A 27,763-nucleotide genomic window follows, 5' to 3' on the forward strand; every position below is an offset into this window, starting at 1 on the left:
TGCACAGTCTTCCAGTTTCTGGTGCAGGCATGCACGGTCTTCCAGTTTCCGTTGCATGTACACCGGCCAGCTAGTCTTCGGATTTCCAGTGCTCCACCCGCACAAACGCCAGCTGGCTGGCACGTAAGTTCACAGAGATGGCTCTGTGTGCCTCCTCTAGCATGCATGCCATAGTTTTGCCATCACGGCCCTATACTATTTCAGACAAGTGACTGCTGTTAAGTGAATCTGGCTTCCACAGTGTAGGAATGGATTTCCAGAGGAAAAAACTGCAGACTACAGGAACATTTGCACTAATCAGGTAACCCTGAGGATACAGATAAACCTCCAAGTCGCCTCAATGACCCTCCGAAAGGATACAACTGACCAGCTGTCTGCCAGGAATATAAATCCTTCCATTCTCCACCGTCTCAGAGCTGAAGAAGCTTCTTGGATGAGAAGCGAAACGTCTCCAAAAGAAAGAAAAAAAGATAAGAAATTCCACTTGCTCTTCCATCTCTCTCTGCAGAGACCCTAACCTCCTTCCAAAGCACAGGAAAGGCAGACAAGGAATAATGGATGGAAACTGACCAAAGAGAGATTCAATCTGGAAATAAGGAGGAACTTTCTGACAATTAGAACAATCAACCAATGGAACAGAAATTGCCTTCGGAAGTTGTGGGAGCTTCATCATTGGAAACTTTCAAGAAGAGACTGGAGTGCCATTTGTCCAAAATGGTGTAGGGCAGGGGTCCCCAAACTTGGCAACTTTAAGACTTGTGGACTTCAACTCCCAAAATTCTCCAGCCAGCATCTTCAAACCTGTCTTTAACTTTCAAACTCTGGTGTAAGGTCTCCTGTTTTTTTGGGGGGGGGGTGGACTAGATGACCCACAAGGTCCCTTCCAACTCTGTTGAAGTCCACAAGTCTTAAAGTTGCCAAGTCTTCAAACTTGTCTTCAACTTTCAAACTCTGGTGTAGGGTCTCCTGCTTTTTTTTGGGGGGGGGGGGGGATTGGGCTAGATGACCCACAAGGTCCCTTCCAACTCTGTTGAAGTCTACAAGTCTTAAAGTTGCCAAGTCTTCAAACTTGTCTTCAACTTTCAAACTCTGGTGTAAGGTATCCTGCTTTTTGGGGGTGGGGGTGGGGTTGGACTAGATGACCTACAAGGTCCCTTCCAACTCTGTTGAAGTCTACAAGTCTTAAAGTTGCCAAGTCTTCAAACTTGTCTTCAACTGTCAAACTGTGGTGTAAGGTGTCCTGCTTTTTGGGGGGTGGGGGTGGGGTTGGACTAGATGACCTTCAAGGTCCCTTCCAACTCTGTTGAAGTCTACAAGTCTTAAAGTTGGCAAGTCTTCAAACTTGTCTTCAACTGTCAAACTGTGGTGTAAGGTGTCCTGCTTTTGGGAGGGTGGGGGTGGGGTTGGACTAGATGACCTACAAGGTCCCTTCCAAATTCTGTTCATCTGTTAAAATCTGTCTCCCTTGGCTCCGGTAGTCGCCCCGATTCTTGATGCTTCCTCGCCCCCGAGTCGGCTTCTTGCCTCCTCCGAGCCAAGGGCGGGCTCGGTGGCTCCCCGAGCGGCCGCAGGAGGGCGAGATCGGCCCGCGGAGCCGAGAGGCTCTTAGGCTTCCCCCGCCGCCTCGTCGGAGAAGAAGGGAGCGTGGCCTGAGCTGACGCAGGCAACCCGCCCGGCTGGCCTATAAAAAGCCGAGCGCGGCGCCTTCCGCCTTTAAAACCATCGTCGTCTGGGTGTCTTTAGTGGTCGTGGAGACTCGCAGCAGCTCCTTCGCAAATGGGCTCGCCCGCCTAGCAGTTGCCTTCCTGAGCCAGGTCACCTGGGGTCTCAAGCCGTCGGGATTCTGCTGTGCGGAGCACTAAGGCTTCAAGGTAAAAGGGTGGGGGGCTTCTCTTTCCACCCCTTCCCCCTTTTCTGTCCCTTCCTGCCTCTCACGTAAGGATTCCCACGTTGCGGGTATGCGAGAGCCTTTCGTGGAAGCCGCTGGCGCATAAGCGCCTTCTTAACTCGCTCGGGAAAGCGCGAGGGGGGGCGCGTTCCCACGATGCCCCAAACTCGACACGCGTCAAGCACGCTTGAAAGTCCAACGTGGGGATAGGTTGGGGCGTGGGGTGCGGAATCGGACCCCCTAGGTTGACAAGACGGTCTCGGAACCAGGGCTGGCTGGACTCGGAAAAGAAGAGGGAGGGAAACGTGCCAGGCGAATCCAGTCACTTTATGTGACAAATACAGAGTCACAAATCGGGGATCTTCGAGGCCCGGCCATGTTTTCGGACCTCTTCCGGTTTTGGTCCCTAGCTTTAGTGCTATAAATGCTCTTGTTTGAATGCGAGTTTAGAGGAGTAGAATCCGTTATGGGGGGGGGGTGTCTTAGGGACCGTGCTTTACTGGGGGATGCGCGTTACTCACGCCTAACTACTCCGGAGTAAATCCTAGAATTGAATTCTTTATTGGCCAAGTGTGGTTGGACACAGAAGGAATTTGTCTTTGGTGCCTATGCTCTCCGTGTGCATAAAGAAAAATAAAATACATTAATCAAGAATAACGAGTAACAACACTTAATGATAGTCATAGGGCACAAACAAGCAATCAGGAAACAATAATATTGATTGATATCAATATCAATAAAGGAAGTTCAATTGGGTTTCCTCTCCTTTGCAAGCGCGTCTTTAACCAGTCCCAGCCGAAGTCCCGCGAACTTCGCTTTGGCTTCGACTCGAGAGACCCACCTGCGCCTTTAGGATCGGGGTGCTACTACAGCTGGAGGGGGGCGGTAGTAGTGGAAGGCGAAAACGATCGCTCCGGTGTCTACTTTCTTGGGGGGGGGGGCATGAATCGGTATCTTCTGTTTGGTTTAGAAATTAAGTTAAAGAAACGTTATAGGGTTGAAATGGTATAGGGTTTCCTGTCTAGGCAGGGGGTTGGACTAGAAGATCTCCAAGGTCCCTTCCAACTCTTGTTATTCTATTCTATTCTACACGTGTTGGTTTCGCTCAGCGGTTGTCGTTCCCCAGCCTGGCGCGGCGACACGCGTCGTCTTTTTCTCACGCTTTAAGCGACCCTAACCCCCCCCCCCCGCGCGGAGGTCGGTGGAAAGAGAGGACGTGCGGCCCGAACGTTCTGAGCTTTCATCCAACGTTCCATTCCGGCCCTCGGCGTTCCATGCGATGTATCGGCGTTCCATCCGGTGTCTCAACGTTCCATTCGAGTTTTCACTTTTTTTTTTCGCCAGCCGTCAAAAACTGGCATTTGGGGGGTGGGGGGGGCGTATTGGAATTTTTATTTATCAAGGTTATTTTACCTCTCTGAATCCGTTGGCCTTGACTCGGCCGCTTGCCAGGATGGCAACCTTGTTTACTGCCCCCCCCTTATCATAATGTTAATAATTAATCCGCGTTATATCGGAAAGAAGTATTTTTAGCGATTCTTGACCGCGTTTGTTTGGCTGGCGGCTGTCTGGTGGCCATATTGGCCCCAAATAGTGAAAAGAAAAGAAAAAAAACGAGGACAAAACAATAACACAAAATGCAAACTCTGCTCTTTGGAGTTTTTACATTACAGCTAATTCGGTTGGGGGGGGGGGGAAACAACAAGCATGCGATCTCGTCTCCGCGCACAAAAACACACACATTTTTGCTTGTTTTGCTAAATGCAAAGGCTGTGCTTTAAAAAAAAAGGCAGTTTCTTAAAGTAAGCAGGCGCTAAGCCAGTTTATTCCGGTTTTTCAGATCAGAGGCTTCTGGTTCCTAGTCAAACAAAAGGCACACAAGAGAAGCGAGCAAGAATATTCCAGCAAGAATATTTCTAAACTCAGCTGCATTTACAAAGAGTCGAACTGGAAGATTAATGTTTTTAAGACAAAAGTGATCCTTTTTCTAATCGTAAATTGAGCGCATGCTTCAATCTCCGGGTGTGTTTACAAAAATGAAGGACTGGGGGGGGGGGGCACGACATAGCAGTATTCCAGTATTTGAAAAGTTGGGTGGGGAGTGGGAGTGGGGTCAATTTATTTTCCAAAGCACCAGAAGGCAGGACAAGAAACTATGGATGGAAACTAATCAAAGAGAGAAGCAACCTAGAATTAAGGAGAAACTTCCTAATAGGACAATTAACCAGTGGAACAGCTTGCCACCAGAACACTGGAGGTTTTTAAGAAGAGACTGGGCAACCATCTGTCTGAAATTATATAGGGTCTCCTGCTTGAGCAAAGGGTTGGATTAGAAGACCTCCAAGGTCCCATCCAGTTCTATTATGATTAATATTATAGCCTTAAGGAAGTGATTGTGTGTTTGTTTTCACCTTTGTGTCAGTTCTGACTGGTACAAACCAGTAACAGGTTTCCAAGTTCCTTTAAGGCCATCTTATCTTTAAAGTAAACTATATGTAAAGTGGCAATTGACTACAATATGCACAGTATTTCATTTACATCCGTTCATTTAGTGATCATTCAAAGTGAAAAAGTGACATGACCATTTTTCACACTTATGACCATTGCAGCATCTCCATGGTCACATGCTTAAAATTTGGACGCTTAGCTACTGGCTCATATTTACGTCGGTTGCAGTGCCCCAGGGGTGTCTGATCACATTTTGCCACCTCCTGACAAGCAATGGGGAAGCCAGATTCACTTTATAACCGTGTTCCTAAGTTAACAACCGCAGGGTTCACTTAACGGTGGCAAGAAAGGTCGTAAAATGGGGCAAAGCTCAACTGTCTGGCTTAACAGCATAAATTTTGGGCTCAATTGTCCTACGTCAAGGACTACCTGTGGTGGCTATTTCTCGTTTTGCCTTGAATAGCGAAAGAGAAGAGGGAAGAAGGAGAAATAGTTAGCTAGGAAAAAGAAATAAAATTTTAATAGAGATCTCCAAAGAATGGAAACAACTCATTTTATGAAAGATCGCTGTCTGATTAAGATGGAGGCGCTCTCTACATTTCTTTAAGGCAGCTTTGTCTTGGCAGACTTACTGTGTTGTAAGGTGAATCGCGGGGTCATTAAATGAATCGGACTTCCCCCATTTGCTTGTCAGAAACCAGCTGAGAAGGTCCCAAGTGGTGCTCAAAGGACCCCAGCAGAGGTGGGTTGAACCGGTAGCAGTGGGAGGCTCCACCCACCCACCTAGACGCAAAAGCAGCGAGCACAGGAGAGCGCCTGAACCGATAGTAAAAAAAAAAAAAGCAAGCCACCTCTGGACCCCAGGATGCTGCAATTGTCATAAATGCATGCCAGTTGCCAAGTGCCCGAATTCTTATCGTGTGACCATGGGGATGCTATGATGGTCATAAGTGCAAGGACAAGCAATAAGTTACTTTTTTCAGTGCCGTTGTAACTTTAAATGATGGCTAAACAAATGTTCGTAATTCAAGGACTGCTTGTATAACTGTGGAGTCTCCAAAGAGGCTTTGTTTGACCCACGAAATTCCTTCTTCCTTGTATCCAGTTGACCTGTTTTTTCCTCTTGCTATCACCCTATATTGTACTTTACTCATAACCTGTTGAGTAAACTACATAGAGATTATTTTTCCCCTTGCAAACCAAGCGGTGTGCCTTTGTTTTTCAGAGCTAGTCAGCAGAGGGCAGGCAAAATCCTCGACTTGCGACCACAATTGAGGCCAAGATTTCTGCTGCTAAGTGAGACAGTTATGAAGTGAATTTTGGCCCTTTTTACAACCTTTGTTTGCCACGGTTGTTAAGAGAATCACTGCATTAGTGAAGATAGTAACACGGTTGTTAAGTGAGTCTGGCTTTCCCATTGACTTTTTCACAATTGCGACCGTTGCAGCATTCCCCAGGGTTACACGATCAAAATTCGGATGTTTGGCAATTGACTCATATTTATGACGGTTGCGGTGTCCCGCAGTCCTGTCATCACCTTTTGCGACCTTCTGACAAGCAAAGTCAATGGGGAAGCCAGATTCACTTAACAAACGTGTCACTAACTTAAAAACTACAGTGATTCGCTTAACAATTGTGGCAAGGAAAGTCGTGAAATAGGGCAAAACTCACTTAACAAATGTCTCGCTTAGCATCAGAAACTTCGGGCTCGATTGTGGACATAAGTCAAGGACCAGCAGAAGAAGAAGAAAATTACCGAATACAACAGAATGTTAACCCAAATTTATTTAAACTTGATTTGTATTTATTTTATTTTTATTATTTTATTATTACTTTGTTTTATTTTGTGTTATTATTTTATTTGCCCTAGTCTTAGAATGGACCTCCTAAACGCCACTAAAATGCCAAATATATCTTGAAAAGTATTTGCTCCCCTATTAGAATTAGAGAACCAGTTAAGTTGAACTGGCAGTGGCTAGTTCAGAACTTTGTGGCTTGATTTAATGATGGATAAGACTTTTAAGATGTTGAGACTTTGGAAAAAGTGCAGAGAAGAGCAACTATGATAATTAAGGGCCTGGAGACTAAAACATATGAAAAACGCTTGCAGGATTTGGGTTTGGCTAGTCTAAAGAAAAGAAGGATTGGGGGAGACATCATAGCAGTCTTCCAGCATTTGAGGGGCTGCTACAAAGACGAGGAGGTCAATTTATTTTCCAAAGCACCAGGAGGCAAGAGGGAAACTAATCCAGGAGAGAAGCAATCTGGAACTAAGGAGAAACTTCCTAACAGTGAAGACAACCAGTGGAACAGCTGGCCTTCAGATATTGTGGATGCTTCGTCATTGGATGTTTTTAAGAAGAGACTGGATAGTCACTTGTCTGAAATGGTATAGGTGTTAAAGAGTTTGCAGGAATCCAGCCAGCAAACAAGTAAATAATTCAGCAGGATTCATTTATACAAGGAACTTCTTTATATACAAATACCCTATCGCAGAAGCCAGAACTCAGAATCCAGAAGTACAAAATCAATAATCACAGAAGCTATAGAATCACAGAAGCATTCTGGTCCCAACTGTGTCATAAGTCAAGGACTACCTGGGTAGATAAATAGGTAGGTAGGTAGGTAGGTAGGTAGGTAGGTAGGTAGATAGGTAGATGATTGATTGATTGATAGATAGATAGATAGATAGATAGATGATAGATAGATAGATAGATGATAGATAGATAGATGATAGATGATAGATAGATGATAGATAGATAGATAGATAGATAGATAGATAGATGATAGATAGATGGATGATAGATAGATGGATAGATAGATGATAGATAGATAGATAGATGATATGATAGACAGATAGATGATATAATAGATAGATGATATGATAGATAATAAGATAGATAGATTGATAGATTGATTGATAGATGATTGATAGATGATTGATAGAAGATAGGTAGGTAGGTAGGTGGTAGGTAGGTAGATGATGATAGATGATAGATAGATAGATAGATGATAGATAGATAGATAGATGATAGATAGATAGATAGATAGATGATTGATAGATAGATAGATAGATGATAGATAGATAGATAGATAGATAGATAGATAGATAGATAGATAGATAGATAGATAGATGATAGATAAGCCGCTCCCAGCCATCTGGGTCACCAAACAGTCCCCATTGGCTGACCTGTTACCATGTCTATTCCAATTCATGAACCTTTCTATACTGGCAATTGGGTCTCCTGCTTTAGCAGGTGGCTGGACTAGAAGGCCTCCAAGGTGCCTTCCAGCTCTATTCTGATTATTTGCTGATCCAAGTCATAGAGACAACCCCCCCCCTCTTAAAATTGTGCGAAGCTTCCCACGAAATCTTCTAATGGAACAGGAAAACGCGTTGATGCTTCCATTGTAGCTCTTCTAAGGGATGGTTGGGATTTACTCCCTCATTTACTGTATGTGGCATTAGTCAGAATTTTTGGCTGCGATGGCAATGAAGCCTAGCAACTCAGCCACAGCTAAGTAAGGCCTAGTATAGGTTGTCAGCTACTGTGGGAATGAATCAGCTCCAAGGATGATTCACAGCCTTTTATGTCTTAAGCCCTACTCGTCGCTCTGTCTGGGAAGGGGGACCCCACCCAAAAAAATTAGAAGTCTGATTTTTTTCCAAAATGTATGTGTGTGTCTGTGTTTGTGTGTGTGTTTACAGACTTCGTTGTTGCCTTTGTTAATCACAGCAAGTTTCCGTCGGAAAAAAAAAGGCAAGATGGCTGACAATTTAATTGATGTACAGACAGGCCTTGTTTAGTGACCACAAGGAAGAAGTACTGACAAATGGATTGCTAAGCAGAGCAGTTGCTAAGTTCAACTGGGTGTGTGTGCTTATGCTCTTCCTTCAAGTTTCCTTCGCTTTGCAGACCTGCAGAGGTTGTAGATCAGGGGTGTCCAAACTTGGGAACTTTAAGATTTGTGGACTTCAATTCCCAGAATTCCCCAGCCAGCCATGCTGGCTGGGGAATTCTGGGAGTTGAAGTCCACAAGTCTTAAAGTTCCCAAGTTTGGACACCCCTGTTGTAGATGCAAGGATTGGTTATCCAAGTTGCTTTTTCCTCGCCGTCGTAACTGAGAACACTCACTAAATGAGGACGACCAGCTATATATAATAGCTCTTCAATAAATCCCAATTCCCCCCACCCCGAAATAAATTCCAATATTGAAATATTTGCAAAGACCATAAAGTGAAGTAATTGTGTTATTAAAAATAACATTTGGGATAATTTGTGGTAGATAAGTGTTAGAAAGAAATGTCCCTCTGGGTTCAGTTCCAAGTGGGGAAAAAGACACTGGAAACATGGCAGCTGTTTGGAAAGATGGTTTAATGGTGGACAGGACCACGTGGTTTGATGTCCTGGGCAAAAAAGCACATGGATAAGAGAGAGAGTTATACCCTCTCTTGGACCCCACCTTAAGAGTTTACTGTTCTTGTACAAGAAATGTATCCCATTGGCTGTCAGACTTCCAGGGGGCAGGGGTCTTAGCTAACTTTGTAGGCTGTCCTAGGTCCCAGGCTTGGTTGAGTCTTGCTGGGTGATGTAATCTTCCCAGGTGCCATGTGGTGAGATGGGCAGTATTCTAATCCTATCATGTCTTGAGGGCCATGTCTTAATCCCATCACCCTGGAACTGAAGGGGAGGGCAGGGAGCTGCTTTGTCTTTAAAACATGTTTCTCCTTTTCTCATCCAGAGAAATATATTCTGCCTTTTTAATATTTCCTAGACCTATAATATTCCATTCTTCTAGGAAATGGGGTGGGTGCTAACTTCCTACACATTCATTGCAGATTTTTCTAACCTTATGTTGAAATATTTCAATGCAGATTTTTCTTGTTTCCTTCTCTAGACTTTCTACCAGCTAATTACAATAACAGATTGTTAACAGAGGGCTTAACTTTATTGGCGATTAAACTGTTAACTATTATAGTAGCTAAATGTTATAACAGGTCAAATTGGTTGCAAATAGATGTGGAAGTTTATAAATCTTTAGACCTGATTCACCAAGGAGAAAAAAAATACCTTGCAATATATTTGTCAGCGGTCATCTAGGAGGGAATAATACTGTCTGTGCTTTTGTCTTTTTAATCCACACTTTTACATGTTTATTTAGTTTTGCTTTGTTCTTGTAAAAGTCTCCATTTCTCCTCCCCCTTAGAGTTTATATCTTAATCATCTGTATTTAAAAAAAAAATGTAAACCATAGAAGCAATTGTAGGATCAGAGACTTAAACACGGTAGTCCTTGACTTACAACTGATCACTTAGGTACTGTTGAAGTTATGACATACCCCCCCCCCCAAAAAAAGATTGGATTTGACATTCCCACATGCCTCCCCCCACCGATGGTCATGTGACCACTTTTTGGGCACGGCAACTGGCCTGCATTGGTGGCTATTTACAGCATCCCACGATTACTTGACTAATTTTTTGTTGTTGCTGGAAACCAGCAATTACTTACAGTTTTTGGCACAGGCCCATTGGTAAAACGGATTTGCTTAACAACTACTGTGTTTACTTCAACCACCACTGCCAAAAATGTCGTAAAATCAGCTCTGGTGATATATTGACCCACTTAACGACTAGTCTGACTTTAGAACTAATTCCAAGCTCAATTATGGTCGCATATCCAGGGCTACCTATAAGATTGCCCTGTCATAATGCAAGAGCCATATTTTTCACACGTCATGACACAAGATTCCATTCCGTTCCCTACAAAAGCATCTTGCTTTTGTTAGTTTGATGTCAGCTGCTGCTTTTATGGGTGTTTGTGACCCCAGATCGAAGAGTTGGATGTCCCTGAATTTGCACTGGAGAAGAGCAGACAGGTAGTCGTCGATTTACGACCACAATGGAGATTTTTGTTGCTAGGTGAGACAGTTAAGTGAGTTTTGCTCCGTTTTACGACCTTTCATGCCACAGTTGGTGAGTGAATCACTGCAGCTGTTAAAGTGGGTAACCCGGTTGTTAAGTGAACCGGGCTTCCCCCTTGACTTTGCTTGTCAGAAGGTCGCAAAAGGGGGTGAAATGACACAGAAAGAATGCAGCTGTCGTAAACATGAATGGGTTGCCAAGCATTTGAATTTTGATGACAAGTGCAAAGGTCGTAAGTGTGAAAAACGCTCATAGGTCACCTTTTTTAGTGGCTCTGTAACTTTAAACGGTCACTAAGCAAACTGTTGTAAGTCGAGGACTATCTTGTAATGTTCTACCAATGGAAACTTTTCCGTATCTGTCTTGAAGATAGATTAACAGAGCTGGAAGGGACCTTGTAGGTTATCTAGTCCACAGACACCCCCTCCAAAGTAGAAGACCAAACATCATTTCTGACAATTGGCAATCCAGTCTCTTCTTCAAAGCTTCCATTGATGAAGCTCCCACAACTTCTGAAGCAACTTCTCTTCCATTGGTTGATTGTTCTCAGTTTCAGAAAAATTTCTCCTTATTTCTAGGTTGAATCTCTCCTTTTTCAGTTTCCATCCATTGTTCCTTGTCTTAACTTAACTTAACTTTTAACTTTATTCAATTTCTAGACCGCCCCTCTCTCAGAAGAGACTCGGGGCGGTGTACAGTCATATTAAAACAATTGAACAATAAATATACATAGTATAAATAAGATAAATAAAATAAATATAGGACTGGAGGAGGTAGCAATAGTTCACTGTACAAATTTAGTTTAAGTTAGATTAAAATTTAAAAAATTTAAAAAACATTAACCCTAAAAACTATCCCAGATAAAAATATCCGCCAGGAGGTAAGAATGGAACTATAGATGGGCCAGGCCGTCTGGCCTTCAGGTGCCTTGGAAAATAGGTTTACTCCTATTATCTCATTGACAGCACCTCAAGTATTGGAAGACTGCTATCATGAGGACCCCGATTGTTGGGAGTAATATGCTGACTCTGTAAACCGCTTAGAGAGGGCTGTGAAGCACTGTGAAGTGGTATATAAGTCTACATGCTATTGATATCATGTCTCCCCTGGTCCTTCTCTTCACTAGACTAGCCATGTCCAGTTCCTGCCACCGTTCTTCGTATGTTTTAGTCTCCAGTCCCCTCATCATGTTGGTTGCTCTCCTCTGCGCTCTTTCTAGAGCAACGATGGCGAACCTTTTTTGGTTCGCGTGCCATAAGTGGGGGGAGCGCAGGGGGGGTCGCGTGCAGGCGTGCTGCACCCATAATGCAACGCGTGACCACCACCCCCAAGTGTGCATGCGCGCACTACAGGCAAACCCCCCCCCCCATTTTTGCATGCTTTTTTCGCCCTCCCCAGGCTCCAGAGGCTTTATAGGAGCATGAGAAGAGTGAAAACAGCCTCCCCGCCCCCCTGGAAGCCCTCCGGAGGCTTCAGGGACCTTCAGGAGGCTTCCCTGAAGCCTCCGGAGCAGTCAAAACGACCCTCCGAGCAAACCGGAAGTGACTTCCGGTTTGCTCGGAGGGTCATTTTAGGCGCTCCGAAGGCTTCAAGGACTTTCAAGTGGCTTCCCTGAAGCCTCCGGGGCAGTCAAAGCGATCCTCCGAGCAAACAGGAAGTCCATTCCTGAATTTCCAGTTTGTCCAGAGGGCCGTTTTTTTGCGTACCGGAGGCTTCAGGAAAGCTCATGAAGCCTCCGGAGGGCCTCTGGGGGGGTGGGGTAGGCTCTTTTCGCCCTCCCCAGGCTCCTATAAAGCCTCTGGAGCCTGGAGAGGACAAAAAATGGCTTTAAAAAAGGGTGAACTCAACTGGCCAGTGCGCGCATGCGTGCTGGCCAGCTAACAGGGCAGCGCCTCGCGTGCCCTGACACGGCTCCGCGTGCCACCTGTGGCACGCGTGCCATATGTTCGCCATCACTGTTCTAGAGTCTACACATCTTTTTTATAACATGGTGACCAAAACTGGATGCAATATTCTAGTTGTGGTCTTACTAAGTTGGTACTAGATGTATCTCTGCCTTATGAGTCTTAATTTTATGACTGTTTCCTATCTTCTGATAAGAGGCTTAATGTGGTTTCCCCCCCCCCCCTTGTGTGTCTCAGGATTTACAACTTGCGCAAGAAAGAAGATCAAGAAACATGGCAGCAATCCCGTCCAGTGGCTCCCTTGTGGCAACCCACGACTACTACCGAAGTAAGAGAAGAGGGGGAAAAATAACATTGTTAGCCATTGCCAAGGAAGGGGTAAAGAAATGCTCAACACGGGATTGGAACATGCTGAGCATTTTCCACCTTGTGGAACTCAGAAGGGTGTAGGGTACAAATCTGCACCCCATGTCACATCAACACTGCTTGGACTACAAGGGAGACCCTTCTCAAATGGGGTGGGAAGAAGGGGGCTTGTCCTACAGTGCCCTCTTTGTGGAGGAGTTTGTCAATTCCCCATATTGTACAAATGCAGAAAATAGACGTGCTGAATTTCCCAAAGGTGCTTCTTTTCAAGAGGCAACTGGACTTTCCGATTTTTCTTTGAAGACGTTTCGCTTCTCATCCAGGAAGCTTCTTCAGAAGCGAAACGCCTTCAGAGAAAAGCCAAGGAAGTCCAAGTCCAGCTTGGATGACTGAGAATCTCCATAGACCAGGTGGGAGTTGAAGTCCACAAGTCTTAAAGTTCTCAAGTTTGGACACCCCTGCCATAGACAGATGGGATGAATGCAGTGAGAAGGTGGATGCCCAGGAGGGAGGAGGTGCATTTTACCAAGAAACATAGATACGCCCGTCTCGAAAAGGAGGAATAAGAGGCAACTCTACCCATCTATCGTGTGTGAGAGATAGAGGATAAAGACAGTCCCTCCTCAATAGTTCCCAGAGTATATGGTAGATGCAGAGAGTAGAGTATAGATTTTGCCCATAGGAGTGAACACAATAAAGAACTCGGCTTAGAAGAATCACCACGCGTCATTCCTGGTTTTGGGCCTGACACTAGGTTAATTACTAACCAGGTTAAATATATATAAACATACTCTGGTCACTATCTTGGGTGCCACATTTGAGATGAAGACAGCGAAAGGAGGTTTCAAGGGGCAAAACTTTGGTTTATGTGAACTCAATTGTTGTGCCAACCACCGGGAGACTAGTCCCGCCTTCACCGGGAGTTCTAGTCCCGCCTTAGCCATGAAAGCCAGCTGGGTGACTTTGGGCCAGTTGCTAGGAGACGGTGAGTTCTAGTCCCTCATTAGCAATGAAAGCTGGCTGGGTGACTGGGCCAATCACCAGGAGGGTGTGAGTTCTAGTCCTGCCTTAGCCATGAAAGCCAGCTGGGTGGTTTTGAGCCAATTTCTAGGAGACAGTGAGTTCTAGTCCCGCTTTAGCCATGAAAGCCAGCTGGGTGACTTTGGACCAGTCATCCTCTCGGCCTTAGGAAGGAAGCAACGGCAGACCACTTCTTGAAATCTTGCCAAGAAAATTGCGGAAACTTAGTGAAACAGTCATCACGACTCAGTGGAAGGCATTAAAACTAAAACAAGAAACAACTCCCAAAACAAGCTTCTTTCCTTACCTTGTTTACAAAGAGAAAAGTTGTGCGTTTCCTAGTAATGAGTAACCCAGCGAGTTTTGAAGCTTATCTCTGCTTGGCAAGGCTGCTCTCTGTTTCGGCTGTTGAATCGGATTAATTAAGACCGCACTGAAAAAAAACCTTCACCTCCTGTTCCCTGACCTGAACGGGCTTGTCTGAATCGGTGCCCAGGTCCTTGCAATCCTTCATTGTTTATTTTTCCAACCTGGGTGGAGTTTTGGCACGCAAAGGCACGACGGGGTAAAGTTCATCGGTCTAGTGGGAAACGTGGCAATGTGGGCCGCGCGTTGGATTGTTTTGCAAAGTATTGTGTCCCTTCCCTGGTCTCTGCAGCATTCGTGTGAGAAGATGGGATATGCACTCTGATGGGATTTTGGAGCAAGAGGCTGTTAGTTTTGGAAAGTTTTTCTGGGTCTCTTCTTTCAACCCCAACTTTGTTGCAACTTTTTGAACAATATTAATGAAACACCTGATGCATTTCATTTAATAATTGCGCAAAGTGAAAGTCTAAAGCAGAGGAATCAAAGCTTGGCAACTTTGAGACTTTTGGACTTCAACTCCCAGTATTCCCCAGCCAGCAATGTTGCCTGAGGGATGCTGGGAGTTGAAGTCCACATGTCTTAATAGTTGCCAAAATTGGACACCCCTCTGTAATAAGAAATTACAGAGTTTTAAGTTAGTGTGACCCCAACGACTGTCTATGAAAAAGGCTATGGATATTGTTTATTTCTGAGTACAGATAATCCTCAATTTACAGCCCCAGTTGCAACCGGACCTTCTGTCGCTAAGCGATGCAGTCAGTGAGTTGCGTCTGATATTTTTTATTTCTTTGCCATGGTGGTTAAGTGAACCTGGCTTCCCCCACTGACTCTGCTTGTAGGAAGGGCATGAAATGGGGCAAAACTCACTATCTTGCTTAGCAACAGAAATCTTGGGTTCAATTGTAAATTGAAGACTACCTGTAGCAATATTTTGGCTAACATGATGCCTTGTCTTCGCCTACAGGACGGTTGGGTTCCACCTCCAGTAACAGCTCCTGTGGAAGTGCTGAGTACTCCGGAGAAGTCATCCCGCACCATCCAGGTCAGTGTTTTATAGAAGGTCAAAATTCAGAGTCAGAGGCCTTTGCAAATCAAAGTCCCTGATTTCATGTACTAAGATGACAGGAAGAATGTGAATGGAGAGGAATGTTTACTAAATGGTGGATAGGATTTTGCGCATAGGTATCATCAGTGCAAATTGTGTGAATGTTGACTGGACTAAATCACCACGGAGTGAACCGAGTCTGTCTTTTGGGGTGAAATCTGACGTTGCTTGAAATTTGTCTGTTAAATCCATAGTCCGTAAAATCCATAGTCTGTTGAATCAATATGCTTATTCTTCTCATATGACTAAAGACTTTTAAATATTTTTTGTGAAGCCTTATGATGATTTATTACCAGGAGATAGGGTTACCCTCTGGAGCACACCCTGGATTGGTTTGCACTCATGTGCTATCAAGCATTACATTGTGACTGCTTGTCTTGCAGTATTTTCTTCTCCATTTTGACTTTGGGTGAGCTGAGACCTAGGAGTCTTACTTAAGCAAAAATAGGTTGCATTTAGACCCACCAAGAAAGTGGCTGAGATTTTCAACAGCCAATTCTAATCCAACGATAGTAAGTGTCAAGGCAGCCTCCCTCAATAACCAAGAAAGAAACCACTCAACTCCATGTTTCAGAATTAAGAGTACTTTTAGTGGTTATGAGTAGATAGCAGCTAAGCAAAGCAAGATCTGAGGCAAAAGCGCGCGTAATCATAGATATCAATGTGACCCAACTCCCTCCCCCTGGTAACCCCATCCCACAGTCCAATCCGCACACCCCACCGGTGTCATGTGGGTTTCATCTTCAAAAAGCATCATCAGGTTGGTATGCCGGACAGTTGGCCTTGGCTGCAAATCCACTATCTGCAGCATGTGCAGTAGATGGTGAGAACAAACCTCCCTTTTCTACTCACTCCTGTACTGAAAGCTTCCCCTCCCAAATACCATGTCCCCCCCCTCCCTGTTTCAATGGCTGCCGAAAGCAAGTAGCAAAGCAGAGGCTGACAGTAAGCTAGGCGGGGCCAGCAATTTGCTCTCTATAAAGTTCAGAGGTGACCATGTTGATTCAGTACACTCTAACACTCTATGCTCTAAGCTATTTATTCTGATTTTGCTATGCAAGGTGCATGAACATCTAAGCACACGCTTTTTTGCTTGCATGTGAAAAGATGGCTCCATGGAGAAAGGTTGAAGTGTACAGGAAGTCCTCGACTTGTGACCAGTCACATAGTGACCTTCCAAAGTTATGGTGGACCCCCTGAGGGTATCTATGAACTAAACTCAAAAGTTCCAACAATCTCCCCATTGCACCCCAGCGATCATGCGATCACAGTTTGAGCACTCAACAACTGGGCCACATTTACAGCTGTTTGCAGCGTCCCTCAGTCAATTGACTACATTTTATGTCAGTTTTGCTGAAAACCAGCACCTACGTCTGGGTATTGGCAAAACCATGCCTATAGCAAACTATGGGTTCGCTTAATGACTCCTGGTTTGTTTAACAGCCATGTTGATTCCCTTAACCACCGCCACAAAAAAATAGTAAAATTGGATCAGTCTCACGAGATTTGATCCTGATGGATAGGACTATCTGTAACTTAGAGCCCATGACCAATTTCAGTAAACTATTGAGTTGGATGGCATAGCGGCGTGGTGATCTAGTGATAAAGACAGTCATCTCCCGCTCAGAAGATTGCGAGTTCAATTCTAGGTAGGGTAGACCTTTCTCTCCTAAAGCGCAAAAAAGAAAATCTGCTGTGAACTCTGTGTAGGCATCAGGAAGGGCATCCAGCCAGTAAATGCTTGGCTCCGGCCTACCCAAATTAAGGGATTATGGGGTAAAAAGAAATAGGAGAATTTTGGGGGAAGCAAATCCTCCTGAATTTTCTGCTTTCTTTGCAGAAAAGAAATCTTTAATTTATCTTTAATTCGGTTTCGGTTGAAGAGGAAGGAGATTCTAGCCAAATTCAAAGAAGACGCACAATTGATTTCCTGCCATTTGGGTGCAGCTGATGAGCTGGTCTCAGTTCCTTCTTTGGCCAAAACATCATATGCATCAGCAATTTTATGGTGCTGATCTTTTGTTACCCTTTTCTTTTGCTAAAGGAAGGAATAGAAATGTCCTTGTGTGATTAACATGGATTGGCAGGAGAGTAAATAATTCAAAATACCTTCTATTCTTTCACTTGGGGTTATCTAAGGCTGGATCTAAGAAAGTTTGAGTATAAGCAAAATATCTCATTGGCAGAGATTTTTCTGGCTGGCCTTCTCTAAATTAAACTGAAGGCCGGTGTGCTATGGGAATATTGCATTCTGGGTCCCCTTTTTTCTCCTGCATGTTCACTCCAGTCAAAAAGGAGAGTATAGATAGTCCTCACTTTACAACCATAATGGAGTCTTTCCAATTACGGTTGTAAAGCCGGTTGTCACGTGACCGGACCTGATTTTACAACCTTTATTCGTTACCTTTTTTGTGGCAGTCATTAATCAAACATCGGGTCATTAACTGAACCCTTTCTGCACTAACGGTCATCTTTACCAAAACCTAGAAATACCGTATTTTTCAAAGTATAAGACACACTTTTTTTCCTCCCCTAAAAATGGGTGAAAGTTGTGTTGCGTCTTATATAGCGAATGTTGCCGAAGCCCCGCCTACCCACTTAGCCCCCACCCTTCGGCTGTTTTGTGGCCTCGGTACACTTTGTTTTAGACCCCTTCCAGGCTGTGGTGATCGCCTCAGCACATTGCCGCCTTCTCCGTGCATCACGTTTTCAGCCTCTGCACATCACGTTTTCTGCCAGTTCCAGGCAGCACCGGCAATCCCCGCCACCTGGAACTGGCCGAAAACGCGATGTGCAGAGGCCGAAAACATGCCATGCGGAAGGGGAGATTGGTGCCGATGTGCTGTGACGATCCCTGCAGCCTGGAACGGGTCTAAAATGGAACGTGCGGAGGCCAGAAACGCAACGCACAGAGGCGGCAATGGGCTGTGGAGATCCCTGCAGCCTGGAACAGCCGATTGGTGGTATTCCGGGAGGCCAATCCATCATGCGGAATCAGGCGGCAATAACTTGCCGAAGCTGACCAGGCTGTTTGCTGCAAGGACTCTAGCCAGATGAATACCGATGGATGCTGGTAGGCAGAAGCAGGATTTTTTTTTCTTGTTTTCCTCCCCAAAACCATCGTTATACTCCGAAAAATACGGTAACAACTGACTTTTGCTATGTAAATAAAATGACAGGAGCATAAATGCGGGGCTGGTTTTTGAGCACTCAAAATGCAGCCCCTTAGTTGCAGGCAGCTGCTGTTTAGAACTTTGGAACTGGGTTGTAGGTAAGTACTTTTTGGCAGTCGGTTGTAAGTTTGAACAGTTGTTAAGCGGCTGGTCGTAAGTAGACAACTACCTGCAATCTAGAAGCAAGAAGACCCATTGTAAATCCATTCTTAGCTCAGGAAGAAGTACACTTTGAGTAATTTTGTGCCAGTCAGTATCTCCATCCACTTGGAGGTGGTAAGAACAGTAGGAGGACTTTGTGTGCTGCCTTGAGTTTCTAGAACGGGGGTCTCCAACCTTGGCGACTATATGACTTGTGGACTTCAACTCCCAGAATTCCTCAGCCAACATGGCTGACTGAGGAATTCTAGGAGTTGAAGTCCACAAGTCTTAAAGTTGCTGCGGTTGGAGAGTCCTGTTCGAGAGGAACGGACTTAATAAATTAAATTAAATTGATTTAAATAGTACCAATAAGACAAAGTGGTTTCCAAACTAAACAACATTCCTGTTTCTGATAACTAGTTTTTCTTTTGTTTTCCTTTCCATGTAGGTCTTCCCAAGTCTGATCCTGGACACTGGTGGGCTAGTTTTTTCTTTGGAAAACATACCCATCCAGTGATGACAACTGTGTCGGAATCTCCAGAGAAGTAAGTGAGCTGGGATTAGACCAGTGTTTCTCAATCTTGGCAACTTTACAAAGGGGTGGTCTTTAACTCCCAGAATTCCCCAGTCCTCTGGTCGGGGTAGTTGTGGCATGGAGGCAGACCTAACAAGTAGTCTTTGACTTGCAGCCATTCATTTAGCGGTTGTTTGAACCTACGACTATGCTGAAAATCCTCCCACTTGACAACCTTTGTATCAACCCCAAAGTTTTCACATGATTGCGGTTCGGGCCCTTAGCAACCAGCTCGCACTTATGACCAACTGTGGTGTCCTGCATTTGAGCAATTGCAATTTGCAACCATTTTTGCTGATTTCTGGCAAAAAAAAAAAAGTCCCATTGCGGTATGCGTTTAACAACCACAGATTCACTTAAGGACCATGATGCTTTGCATAATGGTCATTAAAAAATCATATCCAACTTAACTTATGACAGCAGTGACTTAACAATGGAAATTCTGGTCCCAACTGATCATGTCGAGGACTACCTGGGTGCAGAGATGGTATTCAGCCGGTTCAGACTGGTTCTTATGAACCGGTAGTGGAAATTTTAACCAGTTTGGAGAACTGGCAAATACCACCTTTGACTGGCCCCGCCCTTTCCACCACCACCATCCTTCCAGGAGTTCCCACGTGTCCCGTTTTGGCTCCCAGGAGAAAAAGAGGAGGGAAAGACCACAAACCCTGGCATTAGAGCAGTGCTTCTCAAATAGTGGGGCGGGCCCCCCAGGGGGGGCACGAGGCTCCGTAAAGGGGGGCTCAGCTCAAATTATTTTATATATTTTTGTTTTGCAGGTTAAAGTTTTTTTTAATATTGTGTTCCTTTAAATCCTGTGCTCCTTTAAATCTTTTCTGCTACAGTTAATAAAGCTATTCTTTGTTGTAAATTGATCCACATTTCTTTCTTTTTTTATTCTCTTATACCTTAATAAGGATACAGTGTTATGCAGAGGTGTACTTATAACAATTTTATAGACAAATGATACTATTTACAGTTGCGCGGGGGGCGCGAAATGTTTTCTTCTTCCTAGGGGGGGCATGACAGAAAATAATTGAGAAGCACTGCATTAGAGGCAGCACAGCAATCCAGGGCTGGAAGGGACCTCGGAGGTCATCTAGTCCGACCTTCTGCTCTAGCAGGAGACCTTATATCATCTTGGTTATTTTGCTGCCTCTAACACAGAGGAGAAATTCCCAGAAATCCCCAGGCATTGCCAACCTCTCCCCCTCTAATAAAAAAAAACCTAGAGCAAAAACTTCATGCAGTATTAAAAAGAATAGAAAAGGGGGCTGCTGTGTATTGTTTAATGGAATGCAAAATTGGCAAAATGGACGACTAAATTGGCCATGCCCACCCAGTCACATGACAACCTGGCCACACCCACCAAGCCCCACCCACAGAACTGGTAGTAAAAAAAATTTGAATCCCACCACTGCACTGGGTGGGGCAATTTTAACAGGTGAATGGGGTGACCATGACAGAATGGAATTGTAAGTTGTAACGTAAGCAGCACATAATGAAGATATATCTGAAAAATAACTTGATCTCACCTCTTTACAGCTCAGGAACCTTCCAGATAGCCAATGGCATGATCACCTGTGACCTGGCCCAGGAAGTCATGAGGAAGCGCCACGCCAGCGAACCCAGCAAATCCAGCGCGGGTCCCACGGCGTGAGGAAGGCCGGCGTTCAACAGCTAACGCTTCTGATTCGACCGCTAGGGGCTATAGCCCATTTCCCACTCCCCTTCCCCGTAGACTAGTTTAGGCTGCTTCTGAGTACAATTAATTTAGACGTAGGGTTTTTATAAAAACGAAAATGACAACTATAAAAATAAAAAAATAAAATCTACACACACCATTCTTTTCTACTCACTTGGGGATCAACAGAACTACGTCGTTTTTTTCCACCGCCTTGATAACGCGTTTTTCTTTCGTTTTGTACTTGTTGAATGGGGAACTAATAAAATCTGAGCAGCCTTTTAAACTGCTGGTGTCTGTCGTGAATTCTTGTGCACTCGAGATTAAATTGTGGTTAGGGTTAGCATTTAACAGATTGTTGAAACAGGTTCTGATCTAGGCTTCCCAAGAGCATGAAGCAAACTCCTTGTCCCAACAAAAAACCCTTTTATTCATTTGCTGTGAATTCTGCTCATTCACATCCAACAAAGCCTTTCAAGGGAGAATTTACAGTCACAGACCTTCTCTGGCTTGGAGAGCTGCCAGGCCCATATCTGCAAAACTTGGCAAGGAGTCTCAGAGTCACGAACCAATTAAGCGAACTAATGGTCTCCTGCAAACTCCACTCCCCTTTTGCTCCTCTTTTATTTCCTCTGGGAGGGGCCATTCATTGTCCATCTGTGGCCTTACTCCCAAGTTGACCCCTGTTCATTAGCTGTTCCCTTCCTCTGGCAACTGAGCGCATGCTCACACTGGGAAGAGGCTCCAGTTGTTGTTCTGCCCCACTGATGTCTGTGTCCGAAGGCAGCTGATAACTGGCTTGAGATTCCATGTTATGCCTTCTGAAATCAGAAATATCTGCTTGGAAGTTTCTAACGAAGGATGGTCAGGTCTAGTCCAGGACATGTGATTGGGTGGAGAACCAATGGATTTCCATTATGACTCTGCATATTACAATGTGTGTGTTTGTGTGTATGTATGTCTCCCTTGGATGATGACTCAGATTCTTCATTGAAGGTCAGCTTAAGGGAGGATGAGCTCATTCCTAGCACATCAGGAACTGGGTTAATTGATGACTGAATGGTCAAGAGATTTACTGGAGGCTTTGGCTCAGAACGTTCTGACCTAGGCTTCCCAAGAACATGAAGCAACTTGTCCCAACAAAAAAACCTTTTATTTATTTGCTGTGAATTCTGCTCATTCACATCCGGCAAGGTCTTTCAAGGGAGGATTTACAGTCACAGACCTTATCTGGCTTGGAGAGCTGCCAGGCTGATATCTACATGTTGGCAAGCAGTCTTGGAGAGTCAAGGACCAATTAAGCGAACTAATTGTCTCCTGCAAACTCCACTCCCCTTTCGCTCCTCTTTTATTTCCTCTGGGAGGGGCCATTCATCGTCCACCTGTGGCCTTACTCCCAAGTCGACCCCTGTTCTTTAGCTGTTCCCTTCATCTGGCAGCTGCACATGTGCACACTGGGAACAGGCTCCAGCTGTTCCTCTGCCTCACTGATGTCTGACTCTGAAGGCAGCTGATAGGTGGCATATGGCGACTCTGGCCCCCTCTGCCTCCAACACAAAGCCCTCATCAGAGCCTTCCCCAGACTCCAGGACTGGTCCATGTTCCTCCCAAACCTCACTGGCCACTGGCAGGCCACAACACAGGTCACCGAGTCTTCGTTTCTATCAAAAGTTCCAAAGTGCATGAACAGCGGCACCACAGCAAGCCAAAGATGCTTGTTTTTATTGAATTCTTGTTTGTTTATTTTGGAGGATGTTAATTACTTGCTGGGGAAGAATTTGGACATCAATCAATGTTGTTCTGAGCCTGGAGTGAAAACAATCCTATTCATGAACCCAGGATCCCTTTCTGAACTGAACTGCCTCTAAGCTGCACTGTCCATCTCAAAAGGGGTTTGCCTACAGGTAGAAATAACTTTTAAAACTAGATTGGAAAAGTGAATCAGCCATTTAAAATGGAGGATGGTGCTAGTGCAATAACCTAGCTCTCCTTGAGTTTTTGTGAGCTTTCAAAACCAATGGCCATTGAATCATTGAATGGAGAACCCATGTGGTTTAATAGTTAGGGCTTCAGCCTAGATTCCAGGAGGTTGTGAGTTCTACTCCTGCCTTAGGCATAAAAGCTGACTGGGTGACTTTGGGTTAATCACTAGGAGTTGGTGAGTTCTAGTCCTCCCATAGGCATGAAAAACAGCTGGGTGACTTTGGGCCTATCACCAGGAGACCATGACTTCTTCTTGTTGTTGTTAGTTGCGAGGTCGTATCTGCCCCATCGCAGCTCCATGGACAATGTTCCTCCAGGCCTTCCTGTCCTCTACCATCCCCCGGAGTCCATTTAAGCTCACACCTATTGCTTCAGTGACTCCATCCAGCCACCTCCTTCTCTGCCGTCCCCTTCTTCTTTTGCCCTCCATCCTTCCCAGCATGAGACTCTTCTCCAGGGAGTCCTTCCTTCTCATTAGGTGGCCAAAGTACTTGAGTTTCCTCTTCAGGATCTGGCCTTCTAAAGAACAGTCAGGGTTGATCTCCTCTAGGATTGACCGGTTGGATCGCCTTGCAATCCAAGGGACTTCTAGTTCCAGTTTATGCACAAAGCTGGCAGGTTGACTGAGTCAATCACCAGGTAACTGAGAGTTCTAGTCCCGCTTTAAGCACTCAGTAGGGTGACTGGGCTAGTCCCCCACCCCTCAGCCCAATCCAGCTCAAAGGTTTGGGGAGAAAATAGGAGGAGGAAGGAGTATTAGGTATGTTCACTACCTTGAGTTGATTATAAAAAAAATCAAGGCAGAGAATAAATAAATTAAATCTGGATCATCTTCAGTGAAGACTGGTGGTGATGATTCTCCATTCTCCATGACAAGTTCTGGTCGGTTGACAGATGGGTTGAAGTCCACCCTGAAGCTCCTGGTTTGTTAGGGTAGCTCAGGGCTTCAGGTTCTCATATGTTGTTTACCATCTACATTAACCTGTTGGACAGGGTCATCCATCAATACAGGGTCAAATGCCAAACAAAGGCTGTTCAGGTCTTAGATGAGGAGGAACAGGTTCAACCTTGATGTGACCAATTGAATGTGTGTTCCAGGTTCTCTCACTACTTCAGACTTTGCATCATCTTTAGTTCTGAATGAAGTAGCATTTCTGGAAAAAAGCAAACTAGTGTTTAATTTGGAGGCCCTTCGGGACTTACAACTCCTTGTTGTTGCTGTTAGTTATGAAGTTGTGTCTGACCCATCGCGACCCCATGGACAACGTTCCTCCAGGCCTTCCTGTCCTCTACCATCCTCTGGAGTTCATTGAAGCTCACACCGACTGCTTCGGTGACTCCATCCAGCCGCCTCATTCTCTGCCGTCCCCTTCTTCTTTTGCCCTCCATCGTTCCCAGCATGAGGCTCTTCTCCAGGGAGTCCTTCCTTCTCATGAGGTGGCCAAAGTCTTTGAGCTTCCTCTTCAGGATCTGGTCTTCTAAAGAGCAGTCAGGGTGGATCTCCTCTAGGACTGACCGGTTGGATCGCCTTGCAGTCCAAGGGCCTCGTAGGAGTCTTCTCCAGCACCAGAGTTCAAAGGCCTCCATTCTTTGACGCTCAGCCTTCCTTATGGTCCAACTTTCACAGCCATACATTGCAAGTGGGAAAACCATAGCATTATCTATAAGCACTTTTGTTGGCAGGGTGATGTTTCTGCTTTTTAGTCTGCTGTCTAGATTTGCCATCGTTTTCCTCCCCAGGAGCAAGCGTCTTTTAATTTCTTGGCTGCAGTCTGCGGTGATCTTGGAGCCCAGGAAAATAAAACCTGTCACTACATCCATTTCTTCCCCATTTATTTTCACAGGAATTGAGAGGACCGGATACCATGATCTTAGTTTTCTTAATGTTGCGTTTCAAGCCAACTTTTGCATTTTTTGCAGCTCCTACCCAAAACCAAAAAGCAGCATTGGCAAGGGACGCCATTGTCCAGATGGTTCTAGAAGTCCCTTAACCCATCCATGTGGACTATTGCAATATAATCTGCATGGGGCTGTTTTTGAGGCTGATCTAAAGCTCCGTCTGCTCCAGAATGCAACAGTGCAAACACTATGAGTGTATCTTGCTATACAGGCAGTCCTCAATTTATAACATTTTGTTCAGTGACCCTAGTTACAAAGGCACTGAAAAAGTGACTTATGACCATTTTTCACACTTACTGACCACTGCAGCATCCTCACGTGATCAAAATTTGGAATTAAATGGAGGGGAAATCTACCCCAGATGGCAAGATACAGAAGAAGAAAAAAACAAAAGAATTTATGGGTTTAAAGAGAGAAATTTTATTAGCAATATCATTGATAACACTACCGACAATCAAAGATAAGCTGATTAAGGAAACAGAAGAAGGGCATCGAAATTACATGAGAGATTTTATAAGCAAGGAGTTGCTAAGAGGAGTCCATACAAAGTTGATGAAGGAGATGATTAGAGGACTGACACCACAAATGGCAGAAGATATGAGACTGTTTTGCTACTGGAAAGATACAGGTTGATAGATGGAAGAGTATAATTTAAAAATAGTTAAACTTAGTGAAATTTAGTGACAACAGATATAGTTAAATAAATATTTGATAATGATAATGTATACAATGTGTAGAGTTATGATAAGTAATAATGGGATATGAATATTGAATGGTACCCATGAAAGGAAGATTAGAAATCCTTTTGGATTATATATAAAGGTTAATTAAAAAGAACTAAGTTAGATATAGTTAAGTCTTAATTATTAGGGGGGAAATGTTATGATACAGGATATAGTTAAATAAAGGAGGGATAATGATAATAACATATATACAGATATGGGTACGACATAAGGAAACTAGATGTAAATTGTAAACAGTGATTTGGAAAGGAGGATTAGAAAATTTTGTTATTAAATATTATGGATGTTTAGCTAGAATAGGACATAAGGATTCAGTGTTATTGGAGGATTTTAGAAATAGTAAATGAAATGCCAGTATGTGGTTATGTATTAAATCTTGGTATATTTTATGATGAAGGACGTTTAAACAATTTGACAAACTTGAACATTGGGCACTATCTAATAAAATGAAATTCAATGGTGAAAAGAGTAAGGTTCTACATTTAGGCAACAAAAACGGAATGCACAGGTACAGTATAGGTGGTACTTTGCTCAATAGTAGTAACTGTGAAAGGGATCTTGGAGTTCTAGTGGACAGCCATTTAAATATGAGCCAGCAGTGTGCAGCAGCTGCCAAAAAAGCCAACACAGTTCTAAGCTGCATCAACAGAGGGATAGAATCAAGATCACGTGAAGTGTTAATACCACTTTATAATGCCTTGGTAAGGCCACACTTGGAATACTGTATTCAGTTCTGGTCGCCACGATGTAAAAAAGATGTGGAGACTCTAGAAAGAGTGCAGAGAAGAGCAACAAAGATGATTAGGGGACTGGAGACTAAAACATATGAAGAACGGTTGCAGGAACTAGGTATGTCTAGCTTAAGAGAAAGAAGGACTAGGGGAGACATGATAGCAGTGTTCCAATATCTCAGGGGTTGCCACAAAGAAGAGGGAGTCAAACTATTCTCCAAGGCACCTGAGGGTAGAACAAGAAGCAATGGGTGGAAACTAATCAAGGAGAGAAGCAACTTAGAACTGAGGAGAAACTTCCTGACAGTTAGAACAATTAATCAGTGGAACAGCTTGCCTCCAGAAGTTGTGAATGCCCCAACACTGGAAGTCTTTAAGAAGATGTTGGATAGCCATCTGTCTGAAACAGTATAGGGTTTCCTGCCTAGGCAGGGGGTTGGACTAGAAGACCTCCAAGGTCCCTTCCAACTCTACTATTGTATTGTATTGTATTGTAATTATAGTCAAATGAAAATGGAGCTATGATGATGGTAACATGTATAAATATCCGAGTTAAAATACTTGAGTTAATATGAATTATGTTTGTTGACTGTGGAAGAGATGCATGAAAGCCTTTTTGTAACCAACTGATACACTTTCTACAGTATGTAAAGAAGGAAGATTTTATGTGTTGTGTTTGTTTTGAAAATTAAAAAAAAATATTTTTTAAAAAATTTGGACGCTCGACAACTGGCTCATATTTATGAGGGCTGCATTGTGCTGGGCACGTCAACGTCTTTTGTGACCTTCTGACAAGCAAAGTTTTCAGTAATTTAAGTAATTACTTGTCTAAGTAAAACAAGTAAAATAAATGTTTTCATAATAAACATTTCAGGTAGTCCTTGACTTACTTAGTGACCAAAGTTACAAGGCCCCCGAAAAAGGTGACTTATGACCATTTGTCACACAACAATTGCAGCATCCCCTTAGTCATGTGATCAAAATTCAGAGGCTTGGCAACTGGCTCGTATTTATGACGGTTGCAGTGTCCCAGGGTCATGTGACCAGCTTTTGTGACCTTCTGAGAAAGGCAAAGTCAACAGGGACGCCTGTTTCATTTAACAGCCCTGTTGCTAACTGAACATTTCTGAGTCTCTATTTTGCATGGTGTATTTCAGCAGTTGAGCAAGCCCCATTCAATATCATTGGCGTTAATAATTATATTCCAAAAAAACTATTGGAGTTGTTTGTGACTCTTAATCACCACATTGGTAGATGTTCTCCAGAATGAGGTCCATCTTCTGGTGTTTCAAGTCTTCTAATGGTGTCCCCATCTCTACTATAACTGAGTCCATCCAGGTTTACCGTATTTTTCGGAGTATAAGAGGCTCCGGAGTATAAGACACACCTTAGTTTTGGGGGAGGAAAATAAGAAGAAAAAAAATTCTGCCTCTGCCTACCAGCATCCATGGTATTCAGCTGACACATGGTAACAAGGTCAGCCAATGAATAGGCATAGCAACTAGGTCAGCCAATGAAGGCTATTTTTGATTCTGAACTATGCTGTGTGAGCAACAAGGAGACAGGAAGGAGCCTGGCTTAGCTGAGAACTGAAAGTGAAACTGTTTGTGTTTTGCTTGTATTTACTGCTACCTTGGAAAACCTGCTTTTGGTAATGTATTGTATATTATTACTATTTTGAATCCTGCTGAATCAGTTACTGTGCTTTCTGAATGTGATTGCTGCTGCAAACTCTGGCCAGCCAGGTCAGCTTCAGCACTTATTGCAGCCTGATTCAGCACAGCTGATTGGCGGGTGGATCGGACTACCGGAATA

General features: G+C 44.1%; 1 protein-coding gene across 1 annotated transcript; it reads left to right on the top strand.

Annotated features, from left to right (window-relative positions):
* Nucleotides 1–1,703: 1,703 nt before the first annotated feature.
* PPDPF (pancreatic progenitor cell differentiation and proliferation factor) lies at nt 1,704–20,878 on the top strand. Its single transcript, XM_081948628.1, has 5 exons — nt 1,704–1,871; nt 12,401–12,491; nt 14,880–14,957; nt 18,783–18,879; nt 20,454–20,878. Exons 2-5 carry the CDS (start codon nt 12,437–12,439, stop codon nt 20,566–20,568), a joined length of 345 nt encoding a protein of 114 aa, XP_081804754.1. The 5' UTR covers nt 1,704–1,871; nt 12,401–12,436; the 3' UTR covers nt 20,569–20,878.
* Nucleotides 20,879–27,763: the final 6,885 nt, after the last annotated feature.

This window comes from Natrix helvetica, assembly GCF_964273705.1.
Source record: "Natrix helvetica genome assembly, chromosome: 3".
NCBI classification, from domain to species: domain Eukaryota; kingdom Metazoa; phylum Chordata; class Lepidosauria; order Squamata; family Natricidae; genus Natrix; species Natrix helvetica.